Source organism: Phalacrocorax aristotelis, unplaced genomic scaffold (genome assembly GCF_949628215.1).
Source record: "Phalacrocorax aristotelis unplaced genomic scaffold, bGulAri2.1 scaffold_187, whole genome shotgun sequence".
In the NCBI taxonomy this organism is placed as follows: Eukaryota; Metazoa; Chordata; class Aves; order Suliformes; family Phalacrocoracidae; genus Phalacrocorax; species Phalacrocorax aristotelis.
The window spans coordinates 1-16,198 of record NW_027441167.1 but is presented as its reverse complement, the minus strand read 5'-3'; the positions used below and the strand labels follow the sequence as shown (position 1 = coordinate 16,198).

The window sequence follows — 16,198 nt, the reverse complement described above, 5'->3', positions numbered from 1 at the left end:
CATGCAAAATCCCTCGGTGCACACAAAGTCCCTCGGTGCATACGTCTGTGCAAAATCCCCTGCGCACACGCGCATGCAAAAGCGCCCGGAGCATGCAACATCCCTCCACCTGTAAGTCAGGGTGTCCCTGCCCCTCAGCGCACCCGCACGCGCGCGTGTGCAATCCCCCCCCCCCTCCCCGCGCTTGTGCACGCCGAATCCCCCCGGTGCGCCGCCGCCGCGGGAGGGTCTGCAAACCCCCTCCCCACCCGCCGTGCTCGTCGCAGGTGGGCGGCGAGCGCTACACGCTGCCGCTGGTGACGGAGGACGGGAAGCTACGGGTCGGCCAAGAAGGGAACAACATCGTCCTCCAGGCGGCCGCTGGCCTCCGCCTCCTCTACAACGTGGCCACCTACCTCCTCATCACCATCCCCGACTCCTACCGCGGCCGCGTGTGCGGACTGGGCGGCAACTTCAACGGCGACCCCGGTGACGACTTCCAGCTGCCCGGCGGCTCCCTGGCACAGAGCACCGAGGAATTTGTCGCCTCCTGGAAGACGCCGACGGAGAGCGGAGGGTGCGCCGACGGCTGCGACGGCAAGGCCTGCCCCACGTGCGACGCCACCGCCGCTGCTCCCTACGGCGCGAGGGATTCCTGCGGGCTCATCCGCGACCCGGCGGGACCTTTCGGGCCGTGTCACCCCCGGGTGAGCCCAGCGGAGTATTTCAACCACTGCCTCCACGACGTCTGCGCCGCCAACGGCGCCCGCGAAGTCCTGTGCCACAGCCTCCAAGCCTACGCCGCCGCTTGCCAAGCCGCTGAGGCCGAGATCGGCGGGTGGAGGACGAGCGCTTTTTGCCGTAAGTGCTCCAAAATACCTCCACAAAGCCGCTCCGGCTGCTCTTTTCCTCCAAAACCCTCCGATTTTGCCACCCTGCCTTTTTTCTTTTCCCCCCCTGCCGTCAAGGCATTACCCGGACCAAGACGACATACAAACGGCCTGCGTGATATCATGCAAGGCTGCCTTTTGCTTAACACCTCCCAAAATCTATCAAATAGCCCAGAATTTATTCTCAAACCTCCCCCAAAACCTCATTTTGGGGTTTCAATCATTTATTTCCAACCAAAAACACCCCAGAAAAAAGAAAATCCAGATCACTCCCCCCCCAAAATATATTATTTGTGTTAAAAGAGTTTGAAACGCCCTGATCGGTGCCACGGAAATGCTTTCACTGGGATGTTAAAACCAAGATCAGGTTGTTTTAGCACCTCTGAGCCATCAGAGATGCCCAAGACCGTTGGTGGACGCCCCATTGGGTCAACAAAAAAACAGTCATGATTTTTTTGGGGGCGTAATAATAGTATTTCTCCCTCTTTTTTCCCCACCCCCCCAGCCCTCTCCTGCCCACTCCACAGCCACTATGAGCTCTGCACCCGAACCTGCGCCTTCACCTGCGCCAGCCTCTCCGTGGCGGCCCCGTGCAGCTGGACCTGCTTCGAGGGCTGCCAGTGCGACGATGGGTACCTCTTCGATGGCCAAGCCTGCGTGTCCCCGGAGCAGTGCGGCTGCGTCGCCCACGGGCGGTATTTCAAGGTGAGGTTGAGTGTCGAAGCTTGGCGTTGGGTTTTTTTTGGGTGGAAATCAGGTTGGGGAGAGATTGTGGGGTGGGTTGGCCCATCTGGATGATGCAACTGGTTTGGGGATTTAGTCTTTGATGGGATAGGTTGTCCCAGCTCATCGAGGCAACTGGTTTGGGGACTCGACCTTCAGCAGGTTCTTCCATGGTTTGGGGACTCGACCTTCAGCAGGTTCTTCCATGGCTTGGGGACTCGACCTTCAGCAGGCTCTTCCATGGTTTGGGGAGTCGACCTTCAGCAGGTTCTTCCATGGTTTGGGGAGTCAACCTTCAGTAGGTTCTTCCATGGTTTGGGGAGTCGACCTTCAGCAGGTTCTTCCATGGTTTGGGGACTCGACCTTCAGCAGGTTCTTCCATGGCTTGGGGACTCGACCTTCAGCAGGTTCTTCCATGGTTTGGGGAGTCGACCTTCAGCAGGTTCTTCCATGGTTTGGGGAGTCGACCTTCAGCAGGTTCTTCCATGGTTTGGGGAGTCGACCTTCAGCAGGTTCTTCCATGGTTTGGGGAGTCGACCTTCAGTAGGTTCTTCCATGGTTTGGGGATTTGACCTTCAATAGATTATCCCAACTCGATGATGCAACTGGTTTGTGGCCTCACTTATGGATGAGTTGGGTTGTCCCATCGAGTCGATGCAACTCCCTTGGGGGTCTCCATCTTCAGCGAGGTAGTTTGTCCCATCCGGATGATGCAAGAGGTTTGGGGACCCATCTGGGGAGGTGGGTTGTCCCGTCTAGGTGATGCAATGGATTTGGGGATTCTGACTTTGATGAGGTTGGTCGTTCCATTTAGTCAATGCGACTGGTTTGGGGGCTCGATCTGCGGTGAGGTGGGTTGCCACTTCATTTTAAGGAATTATGGGCAAAGTAATGAAATCAATAACGTCCTAAAATGTCTATTTTTGCTCGGCTGGATGAGGGGAAAAAGGACGATTCATTTGTTGACTTGCACAGACTCCACCAACTCAAGCTCATGGTTTTTTCTCTCTCTGGGATTTCACCCCCCTTGAGGTGAAAGGCAGGAAATTCCCCCCAAAATTTGGAGGCGGTGTCCATGTGGATTAACCTCTGAGCTTTTCCTCTCTAGGCGGGTGAGACCATCATCTCCAGCAACTGCTCCACAAAATGCAATTGCCACCCGTCCCGGGGGCTTGTCTGTGAGGACGTGCGGTGTTCCCCGGGCGAGGCCTGCGCCACGCGGGACGGGGCGCAGCAGTGCGTCAAGCGGGAAGGCCGGTGCCGCATCTCCCCGGGGGCCTCTTTGACCACGTTTGACGGCGCCGGGGGAAAGCTCCTCGCCAGCGGCACGTACAAAGTGGCTGCCCTTTGCAACGAGAAGTCACCCGATTGGTTCAAGGTGGTGGTGGAGGTCAGCGAGTGCCGGGACGACGGCATCCCGGCCGCCATCGCCGTCTTCGTCTTCTTCCGCGAAGCTTTTATCACCGTGAATAGCAACATGGAGGTGTGGGTAAGCCGGGGCAGGGCATGGCCAACCCTTGAAGACGAGCAAGATGAGTCATGAAATTAAGATGGAATTTGGGCAGGGTTTATCGTCCTTTAGGCACCCGTAAGCGCTCAACCCCGATGATATCTTTGTGCTGTACTAATTTTATGGGGCGCTCTGGGATCTTTTTAACCTTATTTCTGGCATTTCAACCTCGCTGCAGGTGAACGGCCTTTTCACCCGCCTTCCAGCTGCGGTGTCCAAAGCCATTTCCTTGAGCGCGGTGGTGGGGAACGTCACCATCTCCCACACGTCGGGGGTGGACGTGCTCTTCAGCCCCAGCGGGGAGGTGACAGTGACCGTAGGGTCCACCTTAATCAACCAGCTCTGCGCTCCCTGTGGCAACTTCAACGGCGACCCCCGCGATGACCTGAAGCTGCCCAACGGCCGGACTGTGAAGACCATCGCGGACGTTGTTGACGCCTGGAAAGCCAGGGATTTTGCGGGATGGTGAGTGACCCCAAAAGGCGCCCCTCCCCCCCAAAAAAAACCATGGGTTGATTTTATTTTTAAGCCTGGGCAAGCAAGAGGGTAGGGAATGACCTCCATGGGGGCATCGATGGGTTGGGCTAGGCAGCATCCGGGAAGGACTTCTCCATCTTCTTTGGTTTCATCCACAGCGACTGACACACACACCCAAGGAAATTATTCTGGTAAGTGACTCTTCTCCTTCGTTGCTGCATTTCATGCTACAAACGCTCCTGCAGCCCCGTGATTGGATGAGGCTTAGTTTGTTCGACCCTTCCCTAATTAATTACCTGAATAATTGAGGGGTTTTGGTGCCTCAGTGCGGACCAGGCTTAGAGACACCTGTATGAAGAGTAGCCACCCAACGCCTTAGCTTCGATGTAGGGCGCCCTGTATAAAATGGGTATCGACCAAAATCACGGCGCCCGGGAAAGTTTTTCTTTGTAGAAAGAAAAAACGAGCCAAGATCGAGCTGAAAATTGGTTCTTCGGTGTCCCATGGGATGCCTTCGCTGTGCTTCGGGTCTGTGCCCATGAGAAGCAGAAAGAGGCAAACACGGGGTGGCTTTGTTGACTATAGATAGATTTCATCGAGTGTAGAGCGGTCCTGCTGAATACAGGGTAATTTTGCCCCAAAATAGATTGATCTGGCTGAGCGCAGGGCCTTCTTGCAAAATACAGAGCAGTTTTAGGGCAACTTTGCCAAATATAGGGTGGTCTTGCCTAATACAGAGCAATCTTGCCCAATATAGGGTGATCCGGCTGAACACAGGGCCGCCTTGCCAAATATGGAGCGATCTTGCCAAATATGGAGCGATCTTACAGAATATAGAGCGATCTTGCCAAATATGGAGCTATCTTGCCAAATATAGAGTGATCTTGCCAAATATGGAGCGATCTTGCCAAATATAGAGTGATCTTGCCAAATATAGAGCAATCTTACAGAATATAGAGTGATCTTGCCAAATATAGAGCAATCTTACAGAATATAGAGTGATCTTGCCAAATATGGAGTGATCTTGCCAAATATAGAGCGATCTTGCCAAATATGGCGCAATCTTGCCAAATAGAGAGTGATCTTACAGAACATAGAGTGATCTTGCCAAATATAGAGCGATCTTCCAGAATATAGAGTGATCTTGCCAAATATGGAGCGATCTTACAGAATATAGGGTGATCTTGCCAAATATGGAGTGATCTTGCCAAATATAGAGCAATCTTGCCAAATATGGCACAATCTTGCCAAATAGAGAGTGATCTTACAGAATATAGAGCGATCTTGCCAAATATAAGGTGATCTGGATGAATATAGAGCGATCTTGCCAAATAGAGAGTGATCTTGCCAAATATGGAGCGATCTTGCCGCATATAGAGTGATCTTACAGAATATAGAGCAATCTTACAGAATATAGAGTGATCTTGCTGAATATAAGGTGATCTGGCTGAATATATAGTGATTTGGCCAAACAATGAGCAATCTTGCCTAATATAGAGCCCTTTCACCACATATAGAGCTATTTTCCCCCATATAGAGCCATTTTGCCCCACATAGACCCATTTTGTCCCATATAGAGCCGTTTTACTGAGCGTAGAGGAGCCCCAAATCCACCGCCAAGGGGTAATGAAGATCCCTCCAAGGGCCACCCTACCTTCCGCTTGCTCGCCCGGCACACCTCGCCCTTGGGCGCCCACCAGCCTGCCCTCACTCCGCCGCCTTTCCCGCCCCTCCACCGCACTCCCTGCCCTGCACGGCCCCTCCACACCAACGCCTAACACCCCAACATGCCCTAACGTGACCGGTTAACCCCTTCTTCCCCTCTTCTGCTGGCTACAGGGACGCTCCGGAGCGAGATACAGGGTGGCGGGTGGGGAGGGAACTGCAGTATTTTGGTGACATCCATGACGTGGAAGATGAGGACAACAATGGCTTCAGGCGGGCTCGGAAAGTCTTTTTTGAGCGTAATCCCACCCACGGGGGACGGGACCCACCCCATAAAAACACGGTTGCATTGATCAAAACTCACCGTTTGGAAAAGGGGAAGACTTCCCGCCTCCCCACGGGGACGCGATGACGAGGGTGAGGAAGGGCTGTTGGTTCCTCTTCAAAGGGGGACCCTGACGGCTGCCGGCGTTTCGTCTCTTTCAGCCGCGCCTCCGACCTCGTGCGGGCAGAAGTGGAAGCCCCCGTTTACCCTATGCAATAGGCGAAACCACGAGGGGACCGATGCGAGAGGACGGGTCCCGCGCGTGCACCACGTCATGCGCTGCTTGTAAATACTCCTGCGGGGGGGGGGGGTGGTGGTGGGTTTTTTGCACCTCTAGAGGCACCAACCGGCGTCTCAAGTTGAGTTTCTGCAAGCGCAGAAGGAAAAGGGGCACCGAGCTACGACGGATGTCTGCAGGAGCAGGTCGTGCGGCCTCAAATACCTGCAAAACAGGGGGGAAAAAAAAAAAGGGGGGGCAAACGCTTGATTTGGCCTCAAATTGGTGAGGAAAAAAAGGTGTATTTTAAAGACTTGAGCTACTTAAGGTAGAGCCTAAAACTGAGATGATCCGTCTGCACCAGAGCGGCCAGAAGGAAAGCGAGATAAATGCCTCAAGACAAAATAAACGTAAAATTGAGATCAACAGGCCCAAATCCCAGCCATTTTTCCCCCAAAATGCACTATTGCCGTGGACTGTTTTCAGTGTAACGCTGCCTGCCGTTGGGTAAATCAATAAACCCTTTATACAACGATTTTTCTTGGGGGTTTGTGGGTTTTTAGTTGTTTTTTTTTTCTTGCTTTGTAAGTTCGGGGGTGGGTGGGTGGGAATGGGAATTGCCTTCTTTGGTGGGAAAACACCCCCATGTGATTTCCCACAGTGAAACTATCCACGTATTTCCCATGATGAAACAACCTGACGTGTCTCCCACAGTCAAACAACACCTCCCATGGGCAAACAACCCACCCAACGAGTCTTCCCATGGTCAAACAACCACCCAACACGTCTCCCATGGTCAAAAAACCCACCCAACGGGTCTCCTGAGGCCAAACACCCCAACATGTCTTCCCGTGGTGAACAATGTGTCTCCCATAGTCAAACAACCCACCCAACATGTCTTCCATGGTCAAACAACCCAGCCAACACATCTCCCATGGTCAAAAAACCCACCCAACATGTCTCCCATGGTCAAACAACTACCCAACACATCTTCCCATGGTCAAACAATCACCCAACACATCTTCCCATGGTCAAACAACCACCCAACGTGTCTCCCATCGTCAAACAACCACCCAACACATCTTCCCATGGTCAAACAACCCACCCAACTTATCTCCCATGGTCAAACAACCACCCAACATGTCTCCCATGGTCAAACAACCACCCAACACATCTTCCCATGGTCAAACAACCCACCCAACTTATCTCCCATGGTCAAACAACCACCCAACATGTCTCCCATGGTCAAACAACCCACCCAACATGTCTCCCATGGTCAAACAACCACCCAACACATCTCCCATGGTCAAACAACCCACCCAACATGTCTCCCATGGTCAAACAACCACCCAACACATCTTCCCATGGTCAAACAACCCACCCAACTTATCTCCCATGGTCAAACAACCACCCAACATGTCTCCCATGGTCAAACAACCCACCCAACACATCTTCCCATGGTCAAACAACCCACCCAACGTGCCTCCTGTGGCAAAGCACGCCAACACATCTCCCGCGGTGAAACACTGCAATTTTCCATGGAGAAACACCCCGACGTATTTCCCGTGGCAAAACACCCCAGATTATCTCCGGGCTCAGGCGGCGGCCGAATCGCCGTGGGGGCCGGGCCTTTTTTTGGAGGCGCCACGAACACAACCTCGGCTCTTGCATCGCTTCACGGGGTGATAACAACCCGCTGAGTAATGAAAAGCAACTTGTGGGGGGGAGGAAGAGAATTGGCCGCACGAGAAGTAAATCCTTGGGCTCATCGAAGCCCGAAGCTCGCTGGGGTTGACGGCCACGCGCACGCGCCTCTGCCCAGCCGCTGTCCCCCGCTCTGGGAGGTGGTTTTTAAAAGATATTTCAATATCCCCGCTTGAAAACATTAAAAAAGGGGGGAGGGAAAAAAAAAACAACTATTATTTTTCCTGTGGAGGCCACGCAAGGTCACTCTGTTTCCACCGAAACCTTCCCTTCCATCGAGTCAGCAGGAAAACGGTGCCACCAGCAGCGGCTCGATTTCGCTGGAAGCAGGGAAAAAAAAAAACCCGACCCCAAACAACCCCAAAACCCACAAGAATTATGGGTCTTGCGCAATCCCACGCGACCAGAGCGAGCCGGGGAACGTCCCGACGGGCTGAACAGCAACAAAAATAAATCCCGTGTCATTAATCAGATCAAAGCCCGGCGCAATTATAAAAATCCTGTATTTATAAGAAACCCCGGAGTATTTGTTCCGTCTCAAAGCGACTCTGAAATTCCGGAGAAGTTACGCCTTCTCTCAAAGCATCTACAACGAAGCCCGAAGCGATAAGTGGAAACCCCTGAAGTGGTTCCACGTTATCCCAAAGGGATTCTAGCAGGTCCCCGAGCAACAAATCCCAAAGCAATTAAGTGGAATCGCAAAGGATTAAAGCAAAATCCCCCAAATTAAAGCAAAATCCCAAAGAATTAAAGCAAAATTCCCAAAATTAAAGCAGAATCCCCCAAAGGAATTAAATAAAATCCCAAAGAATTAAAGCAAAATCCCAAAGGAATGAAATAAAATCCCAAATAGTTAAAGCAGAATCCCCAAATTAAAGCAAAATCCAAAAAGGAATTAAAGCAAAATCCCCCAAATTAAAGCAAAATCCAAAAAGGAATTAAAGCAAAATCCCCCAAAATAAAGCAAAATCCCACAAATTAAAGCAAAATCCCAAAGAAATAAAGCAAAATCCCCCAAAATAAAGGAAAATCCCAAAGAATTAAAGCAAAATCCCAAAGAATTAAAGCAAAATCCCACAAATTAAAGCAAAATCCCAAAGAATTAAAGCAAAATCCCCCAAAATAAAGCAAAATCCCAAAGAATTAAAGCAAAATCCCCCAAAATAAAGCAAAATCCCAAAGAATTAAAGCAAAATCCCCCAAAATAAAGCAAAATCCCAAAGGAACTAAATAAAATCCCAAAGGAATTAAATCAAATCCCAAAGAATTAAATAAAACCCCAAAGAATTAAAGCGAAACCCCACACAATTGACTAAAACCCCACCGTATTTATAAATTTTCCCCAAAGAATTCGAACAAACGCCCAAAAAAGAACGACAAAACGCGACGAACCCTGTGGGTTTGGCCTCGGGCAGAACCCGCCGCCGCCACCTCCCCCCGAGCTGCAAAGTCACCACAAATCTGGCAAAAACCAGCCGAAATCGAAGGGAATTCATCGCTTGCGGGGTTTGGACCTGGACGCGGGCCTTAATTTGCTGGTTTTGAGCCCAAATATTTGCGAGGAGACGGAATTTGCAGATTTCCCCAGAAGAAAATGTTTTCTTTGCAACCTGCAGAATGGTGCGTTGCAACCCAAAACGTGGTGCATTTCATTCTGCAGAATGGTGCGTTGCAACCTGCAAAATGGTGCATTGCAACCTGCAAAATGGTGCGTTGCAACCTGCAAAATGGTGCGTTGCAACCTGCAGAACGGTGCGTTTGCAACCCAAAACATGGTGCGTTGTAACCTGCAGAACAGTGCATTGCAACCCAAAACATGGTGCATTGCAACCCAAAACATGGTGCATTGCAACCTGCAAAACAGTGCATTGCAACCTGCAGAACGGTGCATTGCAACCCAAAACGTGGTTCATTGCAACCTGCAGAATGGTGCGTTGCAACCTGCAAGATGGTGTGTGGCAACCCAAAGCGTGGTGCATTGCAACCTGCAAAATAGCGCGTGGCAACCGAAAATGTGCTGCATCGCAACCTGCAATGAGATGCATTGTAACCTCCAAGATGATGCATTGCAACCCACAGCAATGTGCTTTGCAACCCAAAGCAACAGGCTTTGCAGTTTGAAGAGAGGTGCGTCCGGATGCAAACCAATGCGCATTGCAATCCAAAATCAGCGGTGCTGCAACCCAGAGCAAGGCCCGTTGCAATCCAAAGTGGCAGTTTGCAAACCGCAGTGAGGGGCGTTGCAGCCCAGAGCAAGGGGCATTGCAAACTGCAGCGAAGGGCATTGCAAACTGCAGCGAAGGGCATTGCATCCTGCAGCGAGGGGCGTTGCATCCTGCAGTGAGGGGCATTGCAACCTGCAGCGAGGGGCGTTGCATCCTGCAGCGAGGGGCATTGCAACCTGCAGCGAGGGGCGTTGCATCCTGCAGCGAGGGGCATTGCAACCTGCAGCGAAGGGCATTGCATCCTGCAGCGAGGGGCGTTGCATCGTGCAGCGAGGGGCATTGCATCGTGCAGCGAGGGGCATTGCATCCTGCAGCGAGGGGCATTGCAACCTGCAGCGAGGGGCGTTGCATCCTGCAGCGAGGGGCGTTGCATCGTGCAGCGAGGGGCATTGCATCCTGCAGCGAGGGGCGTTGCAGCCTGCAGCGAGGGGCGTTGCATCGTGCAGCGAGGGGCATTGCATCCTGCAGTGAGGGGCATTGCATCGTGCAGCGAGGGGCGTTGCATCCTGCAGCGAGGGGCATTGCAACCTGCAGCGAGGGGCATTGCATCCTGCAGAAAGTGCCATAGCAATCCAAACCAACAAACACCGCCAACCCCAGCGAGGCCTTTTGCAACGCGAACCCACCCGGCGCTGGAATCGCAGGCCCCAACCCTTCCAGCCCCAGTTACGCAAGCTTCGCCGGCGGGGGAGGGGGTGGCGGAACCCTGAATTCAGTTTTATTTACCTCCAGGGGGAGCAGAAATATCAGGTGTCTCCCCCTTCGCCCCCCCGGGGGTGGCCACATCTCAGCTTGCAAAGCAAGAAACAATACTATATATATTTTTTTTTACAAAAATGGAAAGGAAGGCGCGGGAGGAGCAACCGCTTTTGGCAAGCGGCCGCTTGAATTTCCCCGAAACCCGGCAGCAGCTGGCGGGACGCCCGGTTGCTTTTGCAACCCGAGCTGCGGCCCTTGGGCCCCGGCTTGCGAGCAAAAGGAGGCGGATCCTGCAAAAAAACACCCCATGCAAAGGGTTTCTTTTTAACCCCAAAAGGTTTTGCAAAGAAATCCCAGCCGTTGCACGGCTGGTGGGTGCAATTGTGGGGGGGGGGGGAAGGGGAAGAGGGGCGGGAAAAGCTGCAGCGCGCGAAAAACCGAGGGGTTCCTTTACCCCGTGCAACCAAACAAGCAAAGCAAGGAGCAAAAGGCTTCCCCCGGGGTTAATCCCCCCCCGACCTTTCGCAATCCCGCACCCCCGCCTGCGGACGGCGAAGCCTTCCCTTATTGAAGCGGATTTTGCTTCTTTTCCCCCTTCCTCCCCCCAAAAAAAGAACCCGGATCTGGGCAGGGTTTGGGTGGGGATGGTTTGAAATTCGGCTGGATGGAGGTGGTGGGAAAGGAGGGGCGGGGAGGGAGGGGGAGGCCGGGAGGGGGAGCAGGGATGCAAAATGGGGGGGAATCACCCGGTGTGGGGGCACATGCAAGCGGTGCAATGATTTAACCCAGTGCAAATGCAAAGAAATGGGGGGAATAACCCGGTGTGGGGGCAAATGCCAGCAGTGCAATGATTTAACCCGTTGCAAGTGCAAAAAAATGGGGGGAATCACCCGGTGTGGGGGCAAATGCCAGCGGTGCAATGATTTAACCCGGTGCAAATGCAAAGAAATGGGGGGGAATCACCCGGTGTGGGGGCAAATGCCAGCAGTGCAATGATTTAACCCGGTGCAAATGCAAAAAAATGGGGGGAATCACCCGGTGTGGGGGCAAATGCAAGCGGTGCAATGATTTAACCCGGTGCAAATGCAAAGAAATGGGGGGAATCACCCGGTGTGGGGGCAAATGCCAGCGGTGCAATGATTTAACCCGGTGCAAATGCAAAGAAATGGGGGGGAATCACCCGGTGTGGGGGCAAATGCAAGCGGTGCAATGATTTAACCCGGTGCAAATGCAAAGAAATGGGGGGAATCACCCGGTGTGGGGGCAAATGCCAGCGGTGCAATGATTTAACCCGGTGCAAATGCAAAGAAATGGGGGGAATAACCCGGTGTGGGGGCAAATGCCAGCGGTGCAATGATTTAACCCGGTGCAAATGCAAAGAAATGGGGGGGAATCACCCGGTGTGGGGGCAAATGCCAGCAGTGCAATGATTTAACCCGGTGCAAATGCAAAGAAATGGGGGGAATAACCCGGTGTGGGGGCAAATGCCAGCAGTGCAATGATTTAACCCGGTGCAAATGCAAAGAAATGGGGGGAATAACCCGGTGTGGGGGCAAATGCCAGCGGTGCAATGATTTAACCCGGTGCAAATGCAAAAAAATGGGGGGAATAACCCGGTGTGGGGGCAAATGCCAGCAGTGCAATGATTTAACCCGGTGCAAATGCAAAAAAATGGGGGGAATCACCCGGTGTGGGGGCAAATGCAAGCGGTGCAATGATTTAACCCAGTGCAAATGCAAAGAAATGGGGGGAATCACCCGGTGTGGGGGCAAATGCCAGCGGTGCAATGATTTAACCCGGTGCAAATGCAAAGAAATGGGGGGGAATCACCCGGTGTGGGGGCAAATGCAAGCGGTGCAATGATTTAACCCGGTGCAAATGCAAAGAAATGGGGGGGAATCACCCGGTGTGGGGGCAAATGCCAGCAGTGCAGTGATTTAACCCGGTGCAAATGCAAAGAAATGGGGAGGAATAACGCGGTCTGGGGGCAAATGCAAGTGGTGCAATGATCTAACATGGTGCAAATGCAAAAAAAAAGAGATAAATTCTTAAAGCTGACGTAAATGCAAATAGTGCAATAATTAAACTTGATGCAAATGCAAAAATTGGGTGGAATTATCCGGCCTGGGTGCAAACGCAAGCGGTGCAATAATTTAACCCTCTGCAAATGCAGAGGGAGGGGGGACTGATCCGGCCTGGGCGCAAACTCAAACAATGAAACGATTAAAAATGACGCAGATGCAAAATGAGGGAGGAAAAAAGAAGCCCCGGGCCCGAGGGCCGCAGCAAACGGTGCAACGGCCTCCCCCGGCGCAAACGCAGAGAATTAAAGGCTGACGCAGCCGGTGCCGCGGTGAAGCCTGGTGCCAGGGCAAAGCAAATGAAAAATGGGGAGCAATAAAGCAACCTGGGTGCAAATGCAGTCCCGGCTCTTGGGGTTGTCCCCCGTCCCCCCCCCTTCCTGGATGCCAGGGTTCTCGTCGCCCCCCTCCACCAAGACCCCTGGGTCCCCCCTGAACACCTGAGTCCCCCCCAGACCCCTGGTTCTCCCACCCCCAGACACCTGGGTTGCCCCCCAAGACCCCTGGGTCCCCCCAAGACGCCTGGGTGCCCCCAAAAGCCCTGGGAGGCCCCCAGATGCCTGGGTCACCCCAAAACCCCTTGGTTCCCCCCCAAGACCCCTGGGTCCCCCCTGAATGCCTGGGTCCCCCCCCAAGACCCCTGGGTTGCCCCCCAAGACCCCTGGGTCCCCCCCAGACCCCTGGGTTACCCCTGAACACCTGCATGTCCCCCCCAGACCCCTGGTTCTCCCCCCCCCAAGACCCCTGGGTCACCCCCCACGATCCCTGGGTCCCCCCTGAATGCCTGGGTCCCCCCCCAGACCCCTGGCTCACCCCCCACGATCCCTGGGTCCCCCCTGAATGCCTGGGTCCCCCCCCAGACCCCTGGCTCACCCCCCACGATCCCTGGGTCCCCCCTGAATGCCTGGGTCCCCCCCCAGACCCCTGGGTCCCTCCCCAAGACCCCTGGGTCCCCCCTGAATGCCTGGGTCCCCCCAAGACCCCTGGGTCCCTCCCCAAGACCCCTGGGCCCCCCCGAATGCCTGGGTCCCCCCAAGACCCCTGGGTGTGTCCCCCCCCCCGACACCTGGGTCCCCTGGGGCGGGTGCCAGTCAGTCCCAGTATCTCCCATCAATTCCCAGCCGTGGGGGACGCTGGCACCGGGCCAGGCTGTGACGACATGACCAGGGGTGGCAGCACCCATGGGTGCTCTCAGACCTGCCGGGCACCCGCCGGGGCACCTGCTGCAGCGGCGACAGCGCGCGGCAGCGCACCCGTGGGGGGCACCAGGCACCGGGGGACGCAGGCATCGGGGGGCACCCAGGCATCGGGGGGACACAGGTATCGGGGGGCACCCAGGTATAGGGGACCCAGGTATCGGGGAGCACCCAGGTATCGGGGGACCAAGGTATTGGGATACCCAGGTATTGGGGGCACCCAGGTATCGGGGGGCACCCAGGTATTGGGGGTCCCAGGCATCAGGAGACCCAGGTATTGGGGAGCACCCAGGTATCGGGGGACCCAGCTATTGGGGGACCCAGGCATTGGAGGGCACGCAGGTATTGGGGACACTCAGATATTGGGGGCACCAATGTATTGGGGAGCACCCAATTATCGGGAGCACCAGGTTTTGGGGGGACCCAGGCATTGGGGGACACCTAGATTTTTGGGGGCACCCAGGTATCGGGCGCACCCAGGTATCGGGGGGCACCCAGGCATCGGGGAGCACCCATGTATTCGGGGGACTCAGGTACTGGGGGACACAGGCATTGGGGGCACCCAGGTTTTGGGGGGCACCCAGGCATTGGGGGGACCCAGGTATTGGGGGCACCCAGGTATTGGAAGGACCCAGCTATTGGGGAGACCCAGCTATTGGGGGGCACCCAGGTATTGGGGGCACCCAGGTATTGGGGGGCACCCAGGTATCGGGGGACCCAGGTATTGGGGCACCCAGGCATCGGGGGCCCAGGTATTGGGGCACCCAGGTATCAGGGGGCACCCAGGTATTGGGGGACCCAGGTATTGGGGGACCCAGATATTGGGGGGCACCCATGCATTGGGAAGCACCCAGGTATTGGGGACACCCAGGTATTGGGGCACTCACCTATTGGGGGACACCCAGGCATCGGGGGCACCCAGGTATCAGGAGGCACCCAGCTATTGGGGGGGCACCCAGCTATTGGGGGGCACCCAGGCATTGGGGGCACCCAGGCATTGGGGGCACCCAGTTATTGGGGGGACCCTCCACACAACAACACCCAGGTGTTTGGGTGCCAACAGCACCCCCTTACCCCCGCCCAGCACCCCCAGACCTCGGGGGGGACCCCCAGGCATCGGGGACCCCCCCTTAACCCCCCCCCATTTCCAGCCATGATGGGGACGGCCATGAAGGTGCTGGTGGGGGTCGCACTGGTCTTACTGGGAGGTACGTGTTGGGGGGTCGGGGTCCCCCTCTCTGCTGCCACCTGCTGCTCAGACTTGCTAATGCACGCTAATGTATGCTAATGTATGCAAATGAATGCTAATGTATGCAAAGTACGGGACCGCGCACCTGCACGCCCTCTTGTGCGTGGTCCCCCCCTTTGCTCCCCCTTTGCTCCCCCATTTGCACCCCCTTTGCATTCCCTTTGCTCCCCCTTTGCAACCCCTTTTCTCCCCCTTTGCCCCCCATTTGCACCCCCTGTTCTCCCCCTTTGCCTGCCCTTTTCTCCCCCTTTGCTCCCCCTTTGCATCCCCTTTGCACCCCCTTTGCACCCCCTTTGCACCCCCTTTGCTCCCCCTTTGCTCCCCCTTTGCTCCCCCTTTTCTCCCCCTTTGCCCGCCCTTTTCTCCCCCTTTGCTCCCCCTTTGCTCCCCCTTTGCTCCCCCTTTGCACCCCCTTTGCATCCCCTTTGCTCCCCCTTTGCTCCCCCTTTGCACCCCCTTTGCACCCCCTTTGCACCTCCTTTTCTCCCCATTTAGACCCCTGTTTTTCCCCACATTTGCCCCCCCTTTGCTGCCCCATTTGCCCCCCCTTTTTCCCGGCATTTGCCCCCACATTCTGCACCCCATTTTCACCCCACTTGCCCCACTTTGCACCTCATTTACCCCATTTACCCCATTTACACCCCATTTACACCCCATTTGCCCCCCTTTGCCCCCAATTTGCCCCCCCATTTCCCCCCATTTCCCCACCATTTCCACCATTCCCCCCCATTTCCCCCATTTTAACCCCATTTTCCCCCACTTCCCCCCATTTCCCCCATTTACACCCCATTTGCCCCCATTTACACCCCATTTGCCCCCATTTACACCCCATTTGCCCCCCTTTGCCTCCAATTTGCCCCCCCATTTCCCCCATTTCCCCACCATTTCCACCAATTCCCCCCCCCATTTGCCCCCCCATTTCCCCCATTTTAACCCCCCCATTTCCTCCCCATTTCTCCCCCATTTCCCCGATTTCCCCCATTTGCCCCCCATTTCCCCCATTTCCCCCCATTTCTCCCCATTTCTCCCCATTTCCCCCCCATTTCCCCATTTCCCCATTTCCCCCATTTCACCCCATTTCCCCAATTTCCCCCATTTCTCCCCCATTTCCCCCCATTTCCCCCCCATTTCCCCCATTTCCCCCCCATTTCCACCATTTCCCCCATTTCTCCCCCATTTCCCCCCCATTTCCCCCATTTCCCCCATTTCCCCCCATTTCTCCCCATTTCCCCCCATTTCCCCCATTTCCCCCATTTCT

The 16,198-nt window shown here is 54.9% G+C and overlaps 1 protein-coding gene across 1 annotated transcript in view; it reads left to right on the top strand.

Annotated features, from left to right (window-relative positions):
• LOC142050984 (IgGFc-binding protein-like) overlaps positions 1-6,332 on the top strand; it is a 31,282-nt gene extending 24,950 nt beyond the window's left edge. Inside the window, exons 15-19 of the mRNA XM_075080180.1 lie at positions 267-840; positions 1,375-1,574; positions 2,701-3,081; positions 3,281-3,567; positions 5,731-6,332. Of these exons, the coding sequence (XP_074936281.1) occupies positions 267-840; positions 1,375-1,574; positions 2,701-3,081; positions 3,281-3,567; positions 5,731-5,788 (1,500 nt within the window). The 3' untranslated portion in view covers positions 5,789-6,332. The remainder of the gene's footprint in view (positions 1-266; positions 841-1,374; positions 1,575-2,700; positions 3,082-3,280; positions 3,568-5,730) is intronic.
• The last annotated feature ends 9,866 nt before the right edge of the window (positions 6,333-16,198 follow it).